General features: G+C 36.8%; 1 protein-coding gene across 3 annotated transcripts; it reads right to left on the bottom strand.

Moving 5' to 3' along the window:
* Window position 1: 1 nt before the first annotated feature.
* LOC127072601 (protein Skeletor, isoforms B/C) lies at window positions 2-22,958 on the bottom strand. Of its 3 annotated transcripts, XM_051013126.1 has the most exons (14): window positions 22,813-22,958; window positions 15,424-15,561; window positions 14,126-14,198; window positions 13,908-14,016; window positions 11,978-12,140; window positions 10,706-10,965; window positions 5,059-5,158; window positions 3,817-4,001; window positions 3,419-3,724; window positions 3,167-3,338; window positions 2,897-3,090; window positions 2,597-2,821; window positions 2,365-2,523; window positions 1,707-1,856 (listed from the first exon to the last, which is right to left on the bottom strand). In XM_051013126.1, exons 1-14 carry the CDS (start codon window positions 22,898-22,900, stop codon window positions 1,839-1,841), a joined length of 2,190 nt encoding a protein of 729 aa, XP_050869083.1. In that variant the 5' UTR covers window positions 22,901-22,958; the 3' UTR covers window positions 1,707-1,838. The 3 variants fall into 3 exon arrangements, with proteins under 3 accessions (XP_050869082.1, XP_050869083.1, XP_050869084.1); XM_051013125.1 differs by having other exon boundaries at window positions 2-2,523; XM_051013127.1 differs by lacking the exons at window positions 1,707-1,856; window positions 2,365-2,523; window positions 2,597-2,821; ... (3 more) ...; window positions 3,817-4,001; window positions 5,059-5,158 and adding an exon at window positions 5,275-8,609.
* Between the last annotated feature and the right edge of the window lie 834 nt (window positions 22,959-23,792).

Here is a 23,792-nt window from a genome sequence, read left to right as displayed (position 1 = left end):
ATCAACTTTTTATGATTACCTTTATTTAACAAAATCAACTTATTTACAAAAGCTGCTATCTCGATAATCAACAGACTCTCTATCATCGCCCGGTACTCTCGAACGACAGCTTCGGTCGGTCGGTTACACGGAAACAAAAACGATCTTTCTGGAAAAAAATGTGCTTGTGACAAGTTGAAAAAACAATGGGTGTGCTTCGTACTACAATAGATGAAAAAGAGAGAGAGAGAGAGAGAAAGAGTGATCACATCGACACAAAGAGGGACGAAGAGAGTGACGAAGGGCAATCACGAACCGACTGGAGGTCGAGAGTGACAGGCGAATTGTACTAGATATAAAAAAGAAAAAAAAGAAAATGTGAAAGAGAGAGAAAAAACCAGTATACGGTTAGTCGTATTCCTCTTCCCGTGTTATCGTCGCGTCGATTACTTTGTGCACCGTTCGACCCTTCCGAAGGGCAGGAGACCAGCAAAGATCGACCAGCACCATCATCGTTCGGCGAAGCAATCACGATCAGTCTACTAGCAACGCAAATTCTTTGCGTTTCTCCCCTCTTTTTTCTTCCTCGTTTTCTCTTCAAATAACGTAATACAGTATTATGGTCAGAACGACATATTTAATATTAGCTAAAATGGTTTGCCCGGTGCTACCAAGCGTCGTTATATCATCAACGTCCTCCTCGTTGGGCGTACTTTTTGTGACGTTACTTCTTCGAAATTCCGTACTCGACATCGTACGAGTTTCTTCTGGCGACCTCTTTGATCTTTCCACTAACGTGAGCTTTGTATTTTTTCGTGATTTCAAAAGGGGTAGATCTAGCGAGGGTGATTGTTCGTTTCTCTCGAGTCTTGTCGTTTTATCGGAGGAACGTATTTCGGTAGAAATCAGTGGTGGAAGTTCTCCTTTGAATCTCCCAAATTGTGGTGTCCTGCTCAATACGTCCGAAGTTAGTCGAGCCTTAGAACGATCCTCGATCTCCGAGATGGACCTGGCCAATGAGGAATCCTTTACTTTTTTACCATCGTAAGTTATTAAAACTCCAGGAGTTGCTGATTCAGCTTCTGATCTGGCCGGGGGTAAGTAATAAGACTGAAGACCGTCGGCAGCCATTTGCATATCGTCTAACTCGTCTAAAGGTGGTTTCGAAGAATGATTTACGTTCGTTGGGGTAGGTTTCTTCTTTTGTTTTTTCGATCCATCGGATGCTGGACTCATGCTTGGCGAAGGTAAAAATACCGGCTCGAAATTTTCGCCTGATAATTGATCGGAAAAGTTTGATTCTTTTATCGTTTCTTGATCGTACTCCTGATCACTCTCTGATATTCGTTTTTGAAGAAAGTCTCGGGACGGATCGATTATAGGTTTGAAGCCACCCTCGATGATAATGGAGTCTGGATTGAATCCAGTGTTACGAGCTGGTTTTAAAGACGTCATCAGATTCTCCGAAATATCCATGATACCTGCTTCGGATACTTTAGCTTCTAATTTGCTACGTTGTTTCGGGTCGAGTTTCATCAGCTTGACGATATTTCCGTATGAGACTTTCTCCGAGGTTGGTACCTTGTAAACAGCTTTTTTACGTTCCATGAATATCGATCTCGAAGGTGGTAAGGCGAACGTTGGTGAAGTGATTGTATGAGAACTCTGCAAAATGGGTCGACGCATCAGGACAGGTCTTCGTACGATCATCACTTGGGCCCTCTGCTGCTCCGGTTGATGTTGATGGTAATGAAGTAGATGATGGAGATGATGGTGATCGGGCGAGTAATGATGCGACGTCGGTCTGGAATATACGATCTGCGTAGTGGGTAGAGTGTAAGCGAATTTCATCCCGTGGCTCAGTGGTCTTGGATTATCTGCAACGAGGTTAGACAATTGATGGTTAGAGGACTGTCGGATTTCTTGATCGATCTCCGTGAACTGAGGTCTGCTGGGATACGAGGAGAGTGCCGTGGACGTGATCGTGGCCGAGGTCGAGGAAATTGAGGTTGGCCTGTTAACGGTGCCAATTCCTCCTAACTCGCTATAAATTGAGCTAGCTGTTTGTTGTTGCTTCTGCTGTTGTTGCTGTTGACGTTGCAGAGCTTCCTCGTCGAGGTGCGCGTGACGATAGTTCTCCTTCACGCGTACCTCGTAACGATGAGGAATGATCCCATGATTGGACCTCGGCCCGTAGGCATCCTCGTGTATGGCCGATGTTCGAAAGCGTTCGTAATTGTTATGATTAGCGTTCGTTAGTAGTTGCGCGTAGGACGTGCTTAGCTTGCCAGAGTTAGTCGCCGTATGATGGGGGTAACGAAGACCATGTTCCCGATGATGAGGATGATGAAGATGCTGCTGAAGGAACTCGGCCGTTGGCGTTACCTTGCTCGAGACTCGAATGCTCGGACTGACATCCAAATCCTCGATGAGCTCAGGATGACCCTTCGGTTCCACATAAACCTCATGGTTCTCGCTGGCTGAACCCTCGTCGCAGCTGTCATGGACGTTGATCTTCCAGCCCAGATAGCGATGAGTGAAACACTAAAATTACGTCACATGGTCGGATCAGAACTGTTCAAATTGTGTTACCGATATACATAATATCGTTTCCTACTTGATAATAGACCGTGTCTGGCGTATTCTCATCGGGAGTCCATTCAACAATTCCTGGTTCACCATGATCACATTCCAGAGTCAACGTTCGTTGATAAGCACCGAACGACGTGAATTCATCAGCTGGAGGTTGTTTCTGATCGGGTACCCAATAACAAAATCGTCCAACTCCGGTAGGTCGAATCGATCCTCGTTGTCTACGCACTCCAGCGAATATTTTGATTTTCTGAAATAAGTATTTATCATTATCTTACTTATTAACATGGATAACGGTCGTTTTATATTGGACATATCTACTTACTGCTTTTTCTTCTGGAGTTTTATGTTGATAACCACCGACTGGATCATCCGTGATATAAAACGGATGATAACGCGCTGGTGTATCGGCGTTCTGTCCACCTTCAACGACAAAGGTATATTTCTTTCCACGGACTACGTTTATCTCCGGAATCAAAAGACCGTTTATATACCAAGAAATTCCCCAGCCTACATGACCTATAAAAGAAAAAGGAGTATCATCGTTTCGAAACATCATTGATCAAGATACATTTCTACAGGATAAATTGCTAACCTGTAATAGCAGGATATCCATGTTTTCCACCGGTTGGTCCCATTTGAGCATAAAAGACACCATCTTCTGGTTCATAACATTGTATCGGAGGTATCTCCCAAGCATCATTTGTAGGTGCTGGTGCTGGAGTAGCAGGTACACGTTGAGGTCTTCTTGTAGTTACCACGAGTTGCTGTTATATTAAAAATGATGCTGTTATCAAGAGGAAATCGTGATGTTATAAAAAAAAAAACAAAGTAATTTGTTAACTACCTGATTACTATTTGCATTATTATCGTTGTCAGTGTAAGTATCTGGTTGTTCTTGATCAGGAATGGGACAATTCCAAGCAGGAGGTCTACCGAATTCGATGAAACGATCGGTCTTCAAGTAGTCGCTATGGAAACTGACCTCCTGCCTCTCATTCAATGGACCAACCGCCCAGATGATGGCCTGTGATCTGTTCGTGAGAACCTGACGATCCAGCTCATCACTGGCTTTCAATGGTCTCTGATAGGTCACAATGCTGTACCCATTGACCAAAGCTGCGTTCAACAATCGAACTGAGTTGGTGTCCTCCTAGAAATGTCAGAGTCGAGTAGATCAATTGGGTTGTTCGATAAACGTCATCACACGTTTGCTTCTCATATGTATTTTTCTTTATATTTTACTTGTATTTTCGTGTCAGGACAACTTCCTCGTCCACCGGAACATTGTGATTTCGCATCTAGGAAGTAATCGATAGCGTATCCTTGAAGAGTTTGTTTGTCTACCCAGGCCACCACGACGTCTCCACCGATCATAACGCTTCTCTCTGGATTTGCCGATAAGCCGAAGGCCATGTATTGTCCAGCTTCTATTGACGTTAACGAGGAACGATCAATATAATAATAGAGTAGGTATTTAGGAGTATCGTATGAATAATGAAAACAAATATGTTTCTCTACTTTCATCCTTATAGAAATCGATACTCCACCATTTCTGATTTTAGTCGACGTATGTTTGAAATTATCTCAACTTTCGTTTTGTTTTTGTGCGTGTATTTTCTTTCAAGTCAATGTAAAAAACATGTAATATTGGTAGTTGTAGAATAAGTCAAATATAAATACTACTTTCGCGCTACGAATCGTTAAAGTTACGATAACGTAAAGTACTCGTCGTTTTCCCCTCGCTTTGAAACGTTTTTACCGGAAACAAAGTCCGTAACCGCGTCGCGAATGAGCCGAACACTCGGTACCGTAAAAAGAAAAGGACGTGGCGATTTTTCGAAGGGAATTGTTGGGTATGTGTGAAACAGATATTGGACCGAGTGGCGAAACGAAAATGGGAGCGCGGATAAACGGCAAGAGAACGATTAAAGTGCCGCAATGGTCGTAAAATCTTTTTCTCTTTTCTGCTTCCTCTCTCTTTCTCTTTTTCTCTTTCTCTCGGTAAGTTTTTCTTTCTCTTTTTTTATTTTTTTTATTTTTTTTTTTACGAAAGCGAGGAAGAAAAATAGAAAGAGAAAGAGTATCTAAAATTGTAACGTGTTTGCTTGGAAAGAGAAATTTTTTCTCTGCGACGATATTCGCACGGAAAAATCAAACGATATAAATTTTTTGATTAGAGAAAAAATCCTATCCATCTGTTCCTAACTAAAACTTTGAAATTTACGAATTAGAGATTTCATAAATCGGTATTATCGGTATTATATTCGGTTTAAACTATTATCTCGATATAATAAAAAAATATTTATATCTTTTCTTCCTAAGGATTCCTTTCCCTTCTTCTTAAGATTTTCAATCGAAAAGGATAAATTTAGCGCGAAGCTGTTAAACGCGAGTGCGGGCATATGCGAATGAGAACGGAACGAAACTTTCGGTCCACCCCATTGTGAAATTCACGGATACGACAGCTCGAAATTATGTACTCACCAAGTTTTCCAACGAGCTGCACGACTATGCTGTCACCTGCAACGGCCCAGCGCAGCTCAAAAGCCAAAGTGTCATCCAGGACTTCACAGTTTAGCTTCGACTGCAAGCAAACGGTCATTTCATGCACATATTCAAGAGAAACGATACTATGTTGATCGTTAAGATGATGAGTTTGAGTATCTAATGAGTCCAACAAATTTATTTTTTACACAGAAAGAAAAAAGCTTGTTTATTCAACATACACAGTATAATATACACAGGTGATAAAGATATGTAAAAGGAATTATAATTATCGTGCATGATGTGAAGGTATGTGTATTCATATAATATGTTTTCACAGATAAATATTTAGATGTAGAATTTCCAGATAACATTAAACACACATTATACAAATTGTGTATTATATGCGTGTGTATGTATATAATATATATAATATATATTTAATATATATAATATAATATATAATATATATAAATAATATATTATATATATATATATATATATATATATATATATATATATGTTATACGCGTACTATTTTCAGAATAAAGATACCATCTTTGTTATCTATCTAAGAAGGAAAACTGCTCTAAGGCAAGAAAATTACTTCCAACGAAAGACGACCGAGCGAATGAGATAAGCGAGTTTCTCGACAGTATGCACGAGTTATTTTGGAACATGATGAAATAATTAATCCCAGTATCACAGCCTAAAACGTTGCACGGGTCTTCGCAAATTACTTAGATTTCTCTTTCTCTCTCTTTTTCGTCGATCAATTAAACGAGGTGATAAAACAAAATAATAATAATGATAATAATATTAATAATAATATTAATAATAATAATAGTAATAATAATAATAATAATAATAATAATATAATAATAATGATAATAATAATGATAATAATAGTAATGATCATGATAATAATACAATAGTAAAAGTAATGACAACGATTTGAATTCGTTCACTTTCTCGTTGAAATTCTTGCCTATCCGACGAGTCATCCTCATTTATGTGGGTTAGACGTGCGTTGAGAACGTGCCGCTCGATATCCGAGTAGTATCGACATGTTTCATTCAGGATCGAGAAACACTTTAACGCGTGAGAATTATGATGATACGTATTATTCTCTACGTGTATGGACGAACCTGAAATACTTCGTTACATTTTCTCGATACAAAGAATCGCGAGTTTTTTTTTCTTCTTCTTCTTGATTTCTTTCTATATTTTTTCTTTTTTTTTTATTTATTTATTCTGTTTTGTTATTACTATTGAAAACTCGTCGAGAAAAGACACACTTATCGAGGAACACGATTATGCGTATGTGCTCGTGCCATCGTAACGTTTGAAAAGTGTAAATAATCGTGGATGTATGGTGTTTGTGTGTATATATATATATATATATATATATATATGTATTTATGTACGTGTGTATATATTTGTTCCGTTCGCGCACATAAAACTCTGCGTACGGAAGAACGTACAGAGAGTCTCGGTGTACAATAAATAGACTGCTCGCTGTGGTATTAAATAAATAAATGGAAAGTTGAGTCTCGTCTGTGTCTCTGCTCTCGTACTATCTCTTAACGTACTGAGAAAAGAAAATTTTTCTAGCGGAAGGACTTAAGAAGAGTTTGTCTCTCTGTTTCTCTCTCTCTCTCTCTCTCTGTCTTTCTTTTTTTCTTTCCAACGACTGGATGCTATGTTTTCGGATTTTCTTTAAAATTCGCACGAATATACCTATATACGAAACGGTAAATAATTCGTGAAACATCGAAAGGATGCCCGAGCTTTCGAGAGAAAATTTTCAAGCTTGAATATGTGTGTGTGCGCGTGTGTGTGTGTGTGCGTTCGCTAGAAGAGAAGCGAAGCTGTTGAAAAGTTTATTGTTAAGTACGAAAACGAGAGAGAAAAATAGAAAGCAAGAAAGAAAGAGGTAGAGGGAGAGAGAGAGAGAGAGAGAGAGAGAGAGAGAGAGAGAGAGAGAGAGAGGGAGAGAAAGAAAGAGAGAGAGAGAGAGAAAGAGAACGATCGTGAATTGTAAATAAATACACGAGAATCGGGTTCGAAATGGAGGTAATCGATATGCAACATCATTTACATTCATCCTTAATAAATTTTCGCCGAATATCCGGTCCTTACCTTTTAGTAATTAACGACATCATTAGTAGGTATTAGAAGAGATTAGAACGCGAATGTATATACGAAGAAGGAAAGTGATCACGTTACTTCGATGTTTGCCCGTTTACTCATTAGTACGCTTAATCAAGATGAATACAGTCGTTCACTTTCCCTCAGAGTTCATTTACTTTGCTTTGAAAAACTAATTAATTCGACGTACGCACGAGCATATATATCTACGTACATATATATGTGTAAATTGTGCCCATCGTCAGCTACGTAAGGTATGTAACAGCGATGTTACGTAGTTTAAACAGACTTTGAGGAAGAACTGACGAGAATAGAATAGAAAGTTTCTTTGCTTCAACTTGGTCATGCATCAATTTTGAAGAGACGACAGAGAGAGAGAGAGAGAGAGAGAGAGAGAGAGAGAGAGAGAGAGAGAGAGAGAGAGAGAGAGAGAGAAGCATCGAGAGAGTACGTTGATTTCGAAAGTGTAAAATGGATCGACCTATCCATCTTGACGATTGTCGCGCGTGATCGGTATTATTTCCCGTAGGTAATTCGAAATTTCGAGACGTAACGTGGCTGCAAAATATATCGACGTAGCTAGATTTCATAGAATTTTATATGAAATTCAATTTATTTTAGTCTCTATTTGGAAATAAACATTTCTATCTTAGGAGCGAAAGAAAAATAAGAGAAGAGTGGAGCGAGACGAATAATTTTTGAACGAGACGTTTAAGTAACGAGAAAGAAATCGAGAGAACGGTCGACGTCGATCCATCGAGAGATTCGTAAACTCGTTAATAACGAACAAAAGAATCGACCCTACGGTCTCCCTGATATCGCAATAGTCTGGAATAAGAATTTTGTTGGGGATCCGGTTGATGCGTGCGAGTTCGTGCTCGTCCTGATTGCTGTCTGGGCGAGCCGGAACTTAGAGAAGAGGAGAAAGAAGAAGAAGAAGAGGGAGTAGATGACGAGGAGGATCCTCCATCCTGATGACGATAATGTTGATAACTAGAGTCGTCGGACGTTTGCACGTTTGCCAGCTGTCTCAATCGGCCTAAATTCGCAATGTCCTCGTGATACTGAAAGGAAGCAGGTTGGACCGGATGCTGTTGACGTGGAAGAGCTTCCGGGACCTGAAGACTCTTGGGAATGCGATAATCGACCGCCTGGACCACCTGTATTTGATCATCGCGACGAAGAATCGGTCGATATGTTGTTGGGCGTTGGTGATGGTGTTGTTGTTGATGTTGTTGTTGTTGTTGTTGTTGTTGAGCTATCAATGAAGGTGTGTACGTAGCCGAGAGTGTCGAGGACGAAGAGGACGTCGCGGGAGAGAAGATCGAAGAAGAGATGGAATCGTGGAGATTTTGTAGATCGAGTACTCCCGTCTGTCCCTGCCCTCCGCGATGCACATTCTGCAATACACAAGGACAGAGACAGCGTCTTTTGTTAGCAACATACGTGCTATTATTTTTATCTCTCTTTCTCTCTCTCTCTTTCTCTCATTCTGACACACTCGTTATATCTCAGTTCCATTTTATCTTTCAAGGACAAGCACACACGTTCCGTTTCACTGTCAATTGTTAATCACATGTTTTTGGCTTTTTTCGCTTTTTTTTTCTTTTTTAATTTCTTTTTTTATTTTTTTTTTTTTATTTTGCAGCGTCAGAAGCATTGAAGGCAATTTTATGGGTTACGATGTTAAGATCGCGTCTTCGTATAATGGAGACGCTGACAAATGTCTCAAGCGGGAAAGCTCGCGACTTTGAAGTCGTCGTGTACGCGTGATATTACGGACATAATATTGAAGATGAAACGATCAACAGTATGATACAGCTCTTTCTGGATTTCTGACTATCTTTCAAACGTTTTCTGATATGGCAACGGTTCGTGAAGAAGGAAAGGTGAAAGAGAGGAAAAGAGAGAGAGAGAGAGAGAGAGAGAGAGAGAAAGAAAGGGAGGGAGAAAGAAAGACAGTCGGATAGATAGAGAAAGATAGAAAATGTGTGAACGAAAAGAACTCGCGATTCGTAATTTCTCGAGGAAAAACTAAAGCACGAGCACATTGTCGTCTAAGCGTCGAGTTTGCCGTCGGTCTGCTGTCGGTGACTGCCAGGTATTCTTTCTCAAATATTGACAAAGACAAATTCGCGATGGAACAATACGCAGAGAGCTATATTGACTGCTCTTGAAAAGCACGTTTCGCACATAGCCACACATACGTACGTACAGACGTACGTATGTACAAGTATATGAGGGTGTAAGTCGATCTGGCGTAGCCAGAAAAATTTTGTTTCTTACATAATTCGTCGGCCGACACAGGAAAATCTTCTGATAAAATAGATAGATAAAAAAAGAAATGAACAATCGTGTTTTCCAACTGTTTCGAAACGATAAAAATTTCTTCTAGAACAAGACAAACGGTTTGTAACGAATCGAATAGAATGAAAGCGGTCTTTCATAAGTTGGAACGTTAGACAAAAATCGATAGGCGAAGCGATCGAGGGCACGTTCGACGATTTTTCTTCTCGGCATGCGGAAAACGTATCGTCGCGAAAACAGACACTTCGTGGTTGGCTTCGTTTTTCACCCGTCTTTTATCGTTCTCCCCTTTCGCACTCGACGAACATAAAAGCGCGTTCTTGCGAGTGCACGATAACGTGTATGCCTCGTTTCACGTTGTACGTATACTCCACAGTCAGGTGTATGCACACGATTATTATTTGTCTTTGCTGCGAGCTTATCGCGAGAAGCTTATCGAAGGTTGACTGCTCGTTTGCAAAATTGTATTGCCTTAGTTTTTATTTATGTTTTTATTTTTGTACATTTTTGAGAAATCGTCGTTCGATTTTCTTCGAGTAAAAGAAGAAAGAAAGCAATGAGATAAATAAAACAATGAATAACAAAATAAAATGAGATGTTCTTTCCATAGAGAAGAAGAGAAATATTGTTCTTCGATTTTTTTCGAATAAAAGAAGAAGGACGAGAAGAAAAGGAAAGAGACAAAACGAAGGAATAAACAAAAAAGTGCTCCAAAATGGCTGATCACATCAGAATGAAAAGTTCTTCTCATTGGGAAGAAGAAGAAGATGTACACGCATTCTTTTCCCTTTTTTCTTCTTCTTTATTAAGAAATCCTTCTCAGTTTCTCAATAAAGAAACAAATAAGAAAATAAACGGAAAAGCTGATCGTATTAAGACGTAAAGTGTTTTCCATTCGGCAGAAGAAAAATCGTTCTTAGATTCTGTTTGAGTAAAAGAAGAAGGATAAGACGATGAAAAAGATAATGAGACGAACGAAAAAGTGAACCATCGAATGGCCGATCGAATTAGGATGAAAAGTTTTATCCATTCAGAAGAAGAAAACGCATAAACGCAGAAGACGAAAGAGCATTTTTTTTTTTTTAGCTAGGGAGAAAATGAGAAAAAAAAACGAAGAGGAAGGAGAAGCAGCCCTCTTCAGGCACAGCGTAATAGCATTTTACAGAGCGTTTTGTCGTTATGGACTTACCTGAGGTGAAACTCCGAGCATCTTAAGTGAAGGTGGAACGTTGAGACCCTGTGGAATTTGTATGTGCCCAAAGTCTACGGTGAAGGCCTCGCACCATACTCCAAAGTGGCCGATCTGATGCACCGTCAGATCTCCAGGTAAGGTTAGGACAATGGTCTTACGATCGTAACGTCTTAAAGGCTGTTCCTTTCCATTTTCATCAGGGACTCGAATTCCTTGAGGCGATGGCGATGGTCCGGCACCGACCCAAAACTTTGCGTCTAAATTATCAAAGTATCGAAAAAGTTTTATTTTCTTTTTTTTTTTTTCACGTATATTGTAACAATAATTGAATATTACAACACCACGTTTAAATCTTCGACAGTGTAAAACAAAAAGTTAACATTATGCTGACGAAGGAAATGGACAAGACTATTCATTGTACTCTTGTACATTGTACTTTGACGAATAGCCTTGAAATTAAATTACGCAAAGTAAAATGTAATATTTGAGAAAAATTTTTTCATCAAAAGAGAAAGCTTAATGCATTTTCACTAGGTCATTCATAAGACATATCAAATATTCAATTAAATTATGCTTACATTGCAACGAACCAATTTCTATAAAATATCTCTTGATAAAATGTCGATAAAATTTTACATTGAACGATTTAAAATTAAAACTTAATATTCGATCCAACAAAGATGTTGGAATAATTTAAATGAAATTAAAAAAGTTGCAAAATTAATGACATTCTCGAAAATTCTGAATAAAATTTAAATCACGTCATAAAATATCGTTATTTTATGTCCAATTAACTAAGTAGCATGATCACTAAAAATCCGCCTATGTTAAAGTGACTATAAGTAATTAAAAAAAAAAAAAGAAAAAAGAAAGAAAAAAAAAGAAAAGGACAAAATGTTATATATCTTTCATACGTTTCCGATTCTTTCCGAACAAGGACAGTACAAGTACTGGGAACTAGGAATTAAAGATTGATGGAAATCGTCGTTTTCATTGTTCTGTGCTCAACGACATAGAGAAAAAAAAAGAGACAGGTGAAAAATGTTCTCATATAGCATTATTATCTTGATTAATGCACACTTCCGCACCTTTCTCTGCTTGAAAAGTTTCTCGAGCTATCTCAAAAGTATGAAATTAAATTACTCGGTCGATAAAATGCGCTGAGCTGTATCGAAAACGGTCGAAAGTTTCGACTTTTTATTGATGACCTCGTCGTAGAGTTTTATGGTCTATTGTACTAACGAAGAAGGGAGGGACGAGTGAGCTTACCAGGTGCTTCTCCGTCGTAACTGAATCCTGGTATCAGAAGAGTCTGAGCATCCACGATAACGATGGGTTCTGAACTGACTCCGTGAACTCCGTTGAGAGCAGCCAATTTCTGTGGTTTTGGATAGTCGAAACCTCGTGGGATCCTTACGTCTCCGAAGTTGACCTAAAAAGGATTGTTCGTTCGAGAGATTATTTTCTCTTTTCTTCGGTGAAAAGCCAAAGATATGCTCTAATTGGAGAGAATCACGTATTACCGAGTGACCTTCGTGTTGGCAAAATATAGGTAACGTTGGATTTCGAAGGAGAAAATGCAAATGAGGAATATAATTAACCCTTCAAACGCACATGATTACAGAATTACAATATATTAATAAATTTCATTTAGTTCAATGCCCAATGTAATATTTGATAATCATGATATCATGATAATGTTAAGTAATTAATAATTAATAATTTATTCAATTGTTATCATTCACCCTTAATATTATCGATGGTATAATATTTTTTTTATCAAAATTTCTAAAAGGAAGATCATGCATTAAAGGATTAAGAAATAATTTGACTTTAAGAAGAAGAAAGACATCTGCATTTCAGAAGCAGTGAAAATAACGAAGTCAAAAGACGGAGAAGAAAAGTAAGAGAGAAGATTAAAATTCGCATTTTAACCCAATTAACGTCATAATAGACGCGTGTTGAAGAAAATTCATGAGCTTCTATGCGAAATAATAACGCGTAAATCGAGATGGTAATTCAAGAGCTTCGTTCCCGTTCTGTCACCATCGAGCTTATCGTTTGGCTCGAGTTATACGCTTGGCTATCCACGTATACACGTGCGTATAAATACACGTACATAGGCGTATGCATGTACGATGGACATCTCGTTCGTTCTACTCGGAATAAATTTACGATCGTGCGTGTAACGCCAAGAACGTAAATCGATATTTCACGTTTTCACCAGTCGCGAGCTCTGCTGTTTCCTTCGAAGTCTTCCATTGTCGTTCGAATTGACGAATTTGTCTTTCGTAAATCGAGAACTGAGGTCCGTTAAGCACGAATGGATGAAAAAAGCGCAAGAGAGAGAAAGAAAGAGAGAGAGAGAGAGGAAGAGAGAGAAAGAGAAAAAAAATGAAGAAAAAAGGACTAATCGAATTTCGAGCTTCCAGCTCGAGCTTTTTCGTCCTCGTGACCACCGACGCTAATTCAATTTCTTCGATATAATAGAATAGTGCGGGTCGCACGTACAAAATGCACTTTCTGTCACGTTGACGCACGAGAAGAGGTGCAACTAAAAAAGAAAATAGAAGAGAGGAAAAAATAGAAGATAGGAAAAAAGAGAATAGACGAAAGAAGAAGAAGGAGCAGAAGAAAAAGGAGAGGAAGAGGAAGAAGAAGAGGAAGAGGAAGAAGAGAAAAAGAAAAAGAAAAAGAAGAAAGAGATGACGAAGAAAAACGGAATCTAAATCACGGTCGAGAAAGCTTGTTCTCTTTCACTTTAGCCATATCGATTTACGGGTTGTTAATTATGCAACTCGTGCGAGTCGAGATCGAGTCGAAAGAATCATTTTTTTACACTTTTAACGCGAGAGTATCATGTATATAATAGTGCAAAAAGTCTTAAATTATTCCATAGTTTTTCCTTCTTTTTTACATTTGTTGTGCTCTAGATATTACTTCGAATAAAATTGCTATAACTGAAAAAGAGAAAAATAGAGAAATGTTCTATTTCATATAAATGATATATATATATATATATGTATGTGTGCGAGTGGGTGTGTGTGTGTGCGTATAAATACATATGTAACGTGAAAGTTGTATCGAGAGAAGGTGATACCGGTTTTCACGACGGTAGTGCAAGTACTGTAGACGACGTTGAAGGTCACGAACGTGAAAGAGAGAAAAAGAGAAAGATATCAAGAAATTTGTTACTTACAGCAAATTCGTCGCACCAAACCGAGAACCACTTGATGCTATTCAGGGTCTTACCATCAGGCAAGGTCAATGTAATGTCCTTTCTCCGATATCGTTTTAACACGCTTGCCCTGTTGTAAAAGTTAAACAATAAGATGAAGAAAAAACGAAAAACGTTCGGTTCGGTATGAATATATTTGAATAATACTTTCTCTATTTATATTTATTTATTTAACTTACGTTCCACGTTCGTCTCGCACTCTAAAGCCATTAGAATTTGGGCTCTTGGTATTTCCGGCATAGAAGAATGCAGCTAGAAAGGAAAAATGTGGCAATGTTTGAAAAATGTATCAATTCGTTCGCGCTCCATCGAGTACTAATCGTCTTCCTTATTTATTTTCTTATTTATCAGTTGCCATTCGATTGGCGGTAGTTGTTGATGCCAACAGTTTCGCAAGGATACATTATGAGCTGTGTTTAATTTTACGAGCTTCCCAAGACGAGTGAGAGTATTCACGTTCTCGTTTCGCTTTTATTTAACTCTCTGTCAAAGAGGAAGTCGATTTCACTGTTCGCTAGAAGTAAAAGACAATCTTTGTCTGTTTCTCCTAGGTAACTCGATTATTTTATCTAACGAAAACGAACTCTGATAAGGCTGCGATTTCCTAAAGAACGATTGTATGTAAAAGAAAGAAAAGAAATTCGAAAGCTCTGGTAATTATATAAAGAATGTTTCATTGTGATAAATTACGTTTACTATATTTTTCCTATATTATTTACTTTTCTTTTTTTTTTTTTTACCATGTGAAAATAATATCTATATAACGACTGATCGTCGACTTCATCGGTTCTGTCGATGTCGTCGTTTTGGGAAAGTTTCGCGAAAGAAGAAATCGATTAGCTCAAGCGGGGAAAGTCTCTCCATTTTTCTGGTAGCATCCGCTTTTTCGATAGAACGGATCACTTTCGAGACGAGGATATTCCATTCGAATATCCTCGTTTCTCGTTTCTGTTGAAGCTAATTTTGTGATTATTTATACGGTTATTTACACGTATGTACGCGTATAGGGTTTTTTTTGAACGACGAAGGATTTTTCTATCGGTTCGATCGTTTATGTTTTTTATTTCGATTTATTTCGTACATTCATTAGGTTGTTTTCTTGTTACAGATACAAATTAAAAGACTACGGATAAATGGAACGAAACTGGTTGAACGAGCAAGAACGAAACCGTCTAGTAAACGTTGATTAGTTGTTTGCATCTCTGCGAAAGATTTATACGATATCGATAACGATCACTGACCGATTATTTACGGTACGTTAATTAAGAATTATTTTCAATCGAAACGTAGGATTAAATTGAATCGAAGCAGCTTAGAACAGTGACAATTATAACGATCGAAATTAATTTAAAATCACGTTATATTCGATAACGTCGTATCCGATTTCGAAATTGATTAGATTTAAAGGAAATGCGTTATCTGTCGTATAGTAAACGTTCCATAATAATGCGTGAGAGGTAGGATCGATGATACGAACCTGGTCCTTCTCCGTCATACGTAAAGTCCTTGATGAAGAGGGTCCTTCCGTCTACGGCATAAACTTCGCCGCTGACGCCATGGTGAAGTTCGGACAGCTTGCCAATCAGCTTTCCATAATAAGCTCCGTCGCATAGCTCTGTAGAGAAAATTAATTACCTTTGGTTAATTAACAAAGTAATCGTTCTTCTATCCTAATCTGAGAGAAACAATGAACTTTCTGCTTTGTCAAAGACAATGTATGTCTGACGACATTCGATGATCGACTTATATGTTTATTTTCTATGCATTCTCCAATATAGTAATGAATAGATGATTTATTATGGTAGATAGTCTTAAACAAAATAACATTAAAGTAATACGAAATGAAAAATAATAGGTAAGATCAGATAATATTGTATCGATAAAACGAAGAAATAATGTTTACAAGGGACACAACAAGTTCGTAAGGAAAGTATAAGAAAATAGAGAGAAAAGGGAGATAAAGATATACGATCGGTTTGTATTTTTCCGTGAGTAAGAGAACCGGTCGAGTAGATACCTACATATAATGAATAAATATGTTGGATCGATCGGACTAGTTGGAATAATAAATCGCGTTTGGATGGATTGACGATGGCTAACGGTAGACATCCGTAGTAAACGTCTTCACGTTGGTACGGCATCCAAGATTAATTTCCGTGTGCTTGGAGTTCTAGGAGAGACATAGGAGACCTAAAAGGGGAAGTGGGAGTATCGGAGGTAGAAGGGATCGTTACGAATACTGTCGGGGCATGCAAAACTGGCTTCCACGAATGTTTCTCTGCTCCGTATTTGGTGAATCGGCACGCAGGACAGATCGTGTTGGTGAGGATCGCGGAGACACGGAATGCTAGTAATCTCTTCTTAGGGCTAAACTGTCCTTGAGAGATTTGAGGTGATTGTTCGATCATTCGCAAATTCAAATTTAAATTTTTCTTTTTAAAGCAATTGAACTTCTTTTTTATTTTTCAATGGAATATTTTTAATTAGCATCGGTTTCGATTTTAATCGTTAGTTCTGAAAAAACAACAGTCGATAGGACGTACTTAAGTAATTAATGAATTTCAATGAATCTTCGGATTCGACAAGAATAAGTAGATTCGAAGATAAATTATCGACGGAGTGATCTATAATTTTGATCAGTAATTTTTAGGGCAAACTCATCGTCGAGACCTTAAGTACTTGCCGACCCGAATTTTCCAATTGAACTAATTTTTCATTTTCTAAAGAATCGTTTTTAACGAGTACTGGTTTTGATTGCGATCGTTCGGTTTAAGAAAACAATCGTTGATTGGGATGTTATTGATTAATTAATGAATTTCGATGAATCTTCTATTTGGATAAGAATAATTCGATTCACAAGTACATTACTATAGATATCTGTACTATCTATATCCATTTACTAGTTTCTTAAAGTAAACGTATCATTGAGATACCAACTCGATCTCAATTTTCAGATCCCAATTTTTCAATCAAATACATTCTTAATTTTCAACTATAGATATCATTTTGAAAAAATATTGATTTTGTTCTTAGTCATTAGATCTGAAATAACGATCGTTGATTAACGCGTTCTTAATCAATTAATAAATTTCGATGAACGTTTTGCTTCGATAAGGATAATTCAATTCAGGAATAAATTAATGTCGAACATTTATCGGCAAAATGATCTATATTTTCGATCAATTTACTTTTCAAGCTAAACAACCAATCCATATATGATCTCTTTCAATGTATCCAAGAGAGAAAGAGTGACGAATCGTGCTAACATCCCTTCCGTTATTTAGCCGAAATAGCGTACGTTGGAAACGAACGAATGAGCGCGCATCCGCTTTAGAAATCCATTTAAATTGCATTCGATCGTACTCGAACAGGCGCGTAACTCGTTCGGCGCACCGTTACGGCACTCCTCGTCGAATGTAGAAACGTCGAGAGATCGGGAAGATTGACGCTTGATCGCAAATAAATCGAAGAACACGACAACGCTTTGGTAAGCGTCCTTTTGCTATCGGCTTCGGGAAAAGGAAAGGAAAGAACTAAAAAAAAAAAAAGAAGAGAAAGAGATAGAGAACGAGAGAGAGAGAGAGAGAGAGAGAGAGAGAGAGAGAGAGATGGGGAGAAAAAATAGTAAACGTTGTACGATTCTAGGCGGATCCACTGCGGAAAATTGGCTGGATGCTTGCAGAGTAATCGAGCAGCCATTTACGGGCGCATATCTTTTCTTTCTTTCTTTCTCTTTCTCTCTCTCCCTCTTTCTCCCTTTCTGTGCCGTTAAATGTCACGTGTAATCACCGATGTAACGTATGGGACATACGCATGCTTCCTCGTAGCGACGGTATTTGATAATTGGATAAAAAAGACGTAGACAAGGTCGATCGGTTGTTTACTTTCGAAGTACATAATCCCAATGATTTCTTCCATTTAACGAATATGTCTAACGCATTGGATTGATGTTTTCTTCGAGCTAGGATAGTTACTATCCTGGAAATAAACGGCTATATCGTTCGTACATTTTTATATTCCTTTTTAAAATTCTCTAGTTTTCATACATCTATGTTATATGTTTTTTTTTTTTTTTTAGGGACACGTGTCTGCGTACAGTTCAAGCATTTTTTACCGTTCTAAACGAGTGTCTGCGGATAGCGGCCAAAAGATTTTACTATTCTGTATGCTTTGGTTTTGTTTCTCTATAGTCTACTTAGGTACAGCAGTTTACTCTGAACTTTGATTTGAAGTCTGTTTTTTGTAGCGTTTTATCTTATCTTGATATTGAATTTCTAACAGAGTTTGGCTTCTTCAAAATGTATTCGTACGTGATCGCAGTAGTTATACGTTGATCGCTCTTTCTAAGCGATACAGCTCTAATAATCAAGCATTTCATTTATTTTTAATAAGTAGTTTACAATATAAAGTTTATTATATTTATGTTAGAAGAGTAGTTTGCTTATAATATATAATTAAAGTTATTAATAATTAATTTTATACAATAACGTCCAAGATTTGTATAATATCGTACTGAATAGATTTTTAAAACAACAAATTAAAGTTAATATCATTAATAAATTACTGGTTAATACCCTCTTCATTATTTAGTAAAAGTTTGATTACATGTATCAGTATTATAACATATCGGATAGTCAAGCAAACCACTAGAACAATCGACCTATTTTTACCACATCAGTTGAAAACACTGCTTTAATCGTTATTATTTTAAGTGCATTTAATTTTTAAATAATAAATAAACAAAAGTAAAATAAATAAACTTTCGATTAATAATTCTTAGTAATCATTTGGACAATTATAAAAGAAAAAACCTAACATCCGTCATTTTAAGGGTATCGATTCTTTGTATTATGAAGTTAACGCTGTTCTGACACCAATAATTTTTTTTTAAACTTGAATGATCCCTCTGACGTGACACTTCATTTAATTAACAAAATAAATTAATAGAAAATAATTTTATTTCAACATTACTTTGAAACAATACGTATGTACGTACACGTATATATGAGATATTAAAAGCAGAAAAACTTATATTAGAGACCAAAGAAATCAAATGATACACAGTGCACAGAGTTAAACGATATTTCGATTTAAAGGGACGTTCAATTGGATCATTTAAACTTATTGATACTAGAGAAGGCTCGTTTCTAATTGTCCTAGATAATGCCTATAAATCAACGAATAGAACGTTCCACTTGACTTTACAGAACGTGCTCCACTAATTAATCTGCTTACAGATCGATCGTATTATCCATGAGGGGGGGAAACGAGGTCGGAATATGATAGGCTTTTCCATTATGATTACTATGCGAAGTGTTAATTTGTGGTGAAAAGTTTAAGCAAACAATAGAGAGCTAGAGAGAAAGACAGAGAGAGAGAGAGAGAGAGAGAGGGAGAAAGAGAGAGAGAGAGAGAGAGAGAGAGAGAGAGAGAGAGAGAGAGAGAAGAATATTTATTTTAAAACATGCAATTGTAATTATATTATAATTTTTAAATCTGTATTACGTTAGTACGATTTAACTTTCTCACAAATGTAGATTGCATTCTTTCTAGAGTACACATTTGTTGTGTTGCATCGAATACCAATGTTAAAGATACATGTATCTCTGCGTACACAGAATGACATTTTAGAGGACACGTGCTTTGAATTCTGTTAACGAAAGCAGTTGGTATCTAGTGATCGATTGATCTGTCGAATGATTTACCGATCGATTTAAATTTACGATACGGATAAATATCTTGAAATATACTTGTTTGTTATTCTTGTTAATAATAAATTATTTGTTAGTAACAACTTAGTTGAAAATTCAACACAACCGCATTTGAAATATTTTTCTATGTCGTTTTTAGCCAATGGTGGAAGGTCCTAGATCGATCGAAAGTTCAAAGACGTTGGAAAATAGGAGCGTTCGAGCGACTCTTTCGTTTCCGAGAGGGTAAAGCGAGAACAACAACGGTGTCGTGAGGATTACTCGAGATGAAATGGAACGCCGAAAACCCGAGGGAGAAGGGAATAGCAAAGAAAAGGAATCGGACAAAAAGATAAAAGATAGACGGAGAAAAAAAGAGAAAAAAGAAAGAGAGAGAAAGGACCATACACAATGGATGGGTGAATCGTCTAACGTGATGGATAGAAAAATTGGTTAGACTTTATATATCTTTTTTCTCTTTGAAAATTATACTATACAAAGAGTCATTGTTTTTTTTCTTATGCATTTTTTTAAACTTGTTATTAACTGTATAAGTATAATTATAATATATACATATGTATGTATAAGTAGTTACATATATTATATATAAATATATAATTATAAATATATATATATATATATATATATATATATATATATATGTCTCTGTGTATGTAATTGTGTGAGATATAAACATATATTTACATATGAGATGAGCTTTAACTATATATATATATATATATATATATATATATATATATATATATATATATAAAATATACACGAATTATATATGTCAAGGAGACCTCTGACATTTGCAGAGACGAAGGAGAAAGCAGAAAGTAGAGAGCGTAATTGGCAAAGCTCCTTTATGATACGCCGTCCGTGTCGCAATGATCTACGACACTGGCAAGTTCTCCAAAGAAAACGATCTCTCGTTTTCGGGACTGACCGATTTTATGTTGATGCGTCATCGGCGCGATTTAACTCCGACGTGTGTGATCGGAGTTACGTAAAGTGCTGATGAACTTTGTGGGAGGATGTTAAGCTGGCCGATGAACTCGTTTCCGTGGAAGAAAAAAATTACAATCGTCTTTTCAACGTCCTTGAATTTGCATAGCCTGCACGATCATTAGATTCAAATAGATCTTCTAATTCGTTTGTTTGTTATTAAAACGAACAATTACTTTTTTCTCTTTCTACTTTTTTCTACCTTTTTCTCTCTTTTTTGTTTTTACACTTTCTCAAATTATTTTTTCTTCAACGTTCTGTTCTCTTTCTCTTTTTCTTTTGTTTATCGATGTTCCATCTCTGTTTTCACGAGATAAGGATTATTATGGACAGATGCTCGATAAATAGGATTATAAATATTAATGAGATGATATAATATTCATCATTTCTGTACATGAATTCGATTGAATTTGCAAGATGAAGAAATAGAAAGAAAAGTTAACGAATTAAAGGACTCTACACGATTAGAATCGACGTGGGAGTGTGAATCCTTTTTGAAATTTCGAAAAAAATATCGTATGATTCTTGTGTCGTTTTATTTTTAAGAAATTCCATTAAATTTATTTCCTTCGGAACATTTTCGAAGAGGGGAAGGTTCTTTATTTTTATCATCTTTTTTCACGTAGGTGACATTCAAATCTCGTTTGTTTAATTTCGTTGTCTCGTCCTCATCGTCGTTGTCGAGCCGGCACTTTCTCTATAAAGCTTTAAAATGGATCTTACGTCATAGTGGTTTCCGACCACGTGTGCATCCCATTAAGACGATAATCCTGCTCGTAGTTCGTAAGCTAATCGACGAACATATTATGGATATGAATTTCGTAACTATCAGGATCATTGTATTACTGTTCCTTAGGCGAATAAAAAGATTCTCGAAAAATCGAGATGTCTGTAAAGTTACACGCTTATATATCTGTATTTTTTAATTCTCACTTCATTCATTTCTTTGACACGAATTTATTTATTTCTTAATTCATATCCAAAGATTAATATCTCTCAAATATTAGTTATACTTATTGTTAGAACAGCATAAATTATATATTTCACGTTACATAATATCTTTTTTTTTTCTTTTACGCAAAAAAGTTTCATTATAGAAAATTATAAAAGTTCCCAACAGTCTATAAAATATCCGTCACGAAGTATTAACATCTCAGTGGAATGATTTAAAGGAGCATTACGATCAAGTCGTTACGCCTTTCAATTTCTTACAGGCTGTAATTAACGACGTTTTGTTTTTGTCTGTGAATACAACGTTTCCTGCGTCTGCGGCCAACGCCATTATTTCTCATTATCATCACTATCGTCAAAATCGTAGTAATTATTATTATTTTTATTATTATTATTATTATTATTATTATTATTATTGTTATTATTATTATTATTATTATAACGATCATTAACATTATTATTATTATTATTATTATTATTATTATTATTATTATTATTATCATCATCATCATTATCATCATCATCATCATCATCATCATCATCATCATCATCATCATCATCATCATTATTATTATTATTAGAAAGGACGATAGAGATTGACCAAGTTTGTAGCGGAATTTCGATTGATTCGAGTTTTATGTCGATCGTATCGAATAATGTTCGAGAATGAGGAGAAGAAAAAGAGATAAGAAAAAAAAACGGGCAGAGATCGGGAAAGTCGTACGAGTATGAGAAACAGAGCGAGGAATCTCTGAAGAGGAAGAAGCCGAATCGTGTTCGTAATTAACTTCGACAATTAGCACGCTCGAAATCACTCAGTAACTATATCGTTCGTGCTCGTCATGCTAGTCGATGCATCAGACGCTACAGGACGATTATTTTTTCTTCTATTTTTCTTTCTTCCACAGAATGCCGAGTCCTTATAAAAATTTTAACGATGAGAATTAGTTAAATCGTCGATAATAAACCACGAATTCGTTTCCACGAATGATAAAAGTGAATCTCAAATAATCGTGAAAATGTCACGAGTCACGTTCAACGAAAATTTCGACGTGTTTTCGAAATTCGATCTATTTGATGGCCCAGCAAATTTCAAATTCGTATCCTCTCTTGATCGAAATATCGGTATAGATATAGATAGATAGATAGATAGATAGAGAGATAGATAGATAGATAGAGAGAAAGAGAGAGAGAGAGAGGGAGAAATTACTCACGTGCGAGAAAGATGAAAAAGATCGCTAAGACGAGTCCGATCGTAGAGCGCCGATCTGAAGGCGATGTTGTTGGTGATCGTGTCGTCATGGCGTCTTCGTCGTTACTGCCGTCGAAAGTCGACGTCGCGGATTCAGGTTACTTTGTCGATCCCACTACGATCACCGGCTCGCCTTGCTTCACCTTACTTCTATCCCTTTCTCCCCGTGGTCTTTGATCTTACTCCCTCTCTGAATTGCGAGCTCTCAAAAGAGAGAAAGAAAAAGAAAGAAAGAAAGAGAGAGAAAGAGAAAAAGAGAGAAAGAGAGAGAGAGAGAGAGAGAGAGAAAGAAAGAGATAGTAGTACGTCTCTTTCTTTTTCTTCTCGTAGTTCTTAACAAGTTGCTAGCTTCTCGTTCAAAAGTATAGCCTTCTCTTTTTTTCCCTGGATAATTTTGATTCTTCTTCCTTTTCTTTTTTCTTTTTTTTTTTCTTTTCTTTTAGGAGTCCCGCTTCTTATCCTTCCTCTTCCTCCGCTATCCACCACAGAAGGGAAGAGAAACAAAGGGAGTCGGTCGTATTTCGTGTTGTTTGCATCATGCAAGCAACGTCGTGCCACTCTCGGGATATCTAGGCTGATAAATGACGAGTCTCACAATATAACGCGGTCGACGCGAGCAATCTGCTCATCTTCTCTTGCGATAGGTCCCTCATCGTCATCCGCCGAGTTGCAACCACGGTTGGCTTCCTTCGAAGCAATATCTTTACTCTTTCTCTCTCTCTCTCTCTCTCTCTCTCTCTTTCTCTGCCTGTTTTATTGTTTTATGTTTCGAAGGGCGAAGGAAATGACCTTGAAATGTTAATACTTTCACGAATTAATAATTATTTGGGTGGCTTGAAAGGATGAAATAATTTGGGACAAATAGAAATTTGTTGACATTTAACTCTTTAATGAATGATTTGTTTGCATGATTAATATTTATGATTAGTATACCAGTTATCA

Source organism: Vespula vulgaris, chromosome 2, assembly GCF_905475345.1.
Source record: "Vespula vulgaris chromosome 2, iyVesVulg1.1, whole genome shotgun sequence".
Lineage (NCBI taxonomy): Eukaryota > Metazoa > Arthropoda > Insecta > Hymenoptera > Vespidae > Vespula > Vespula vulgaris.
This window is presented reverse-complemented; position numbering and strand designations above follow the sequence as displayed.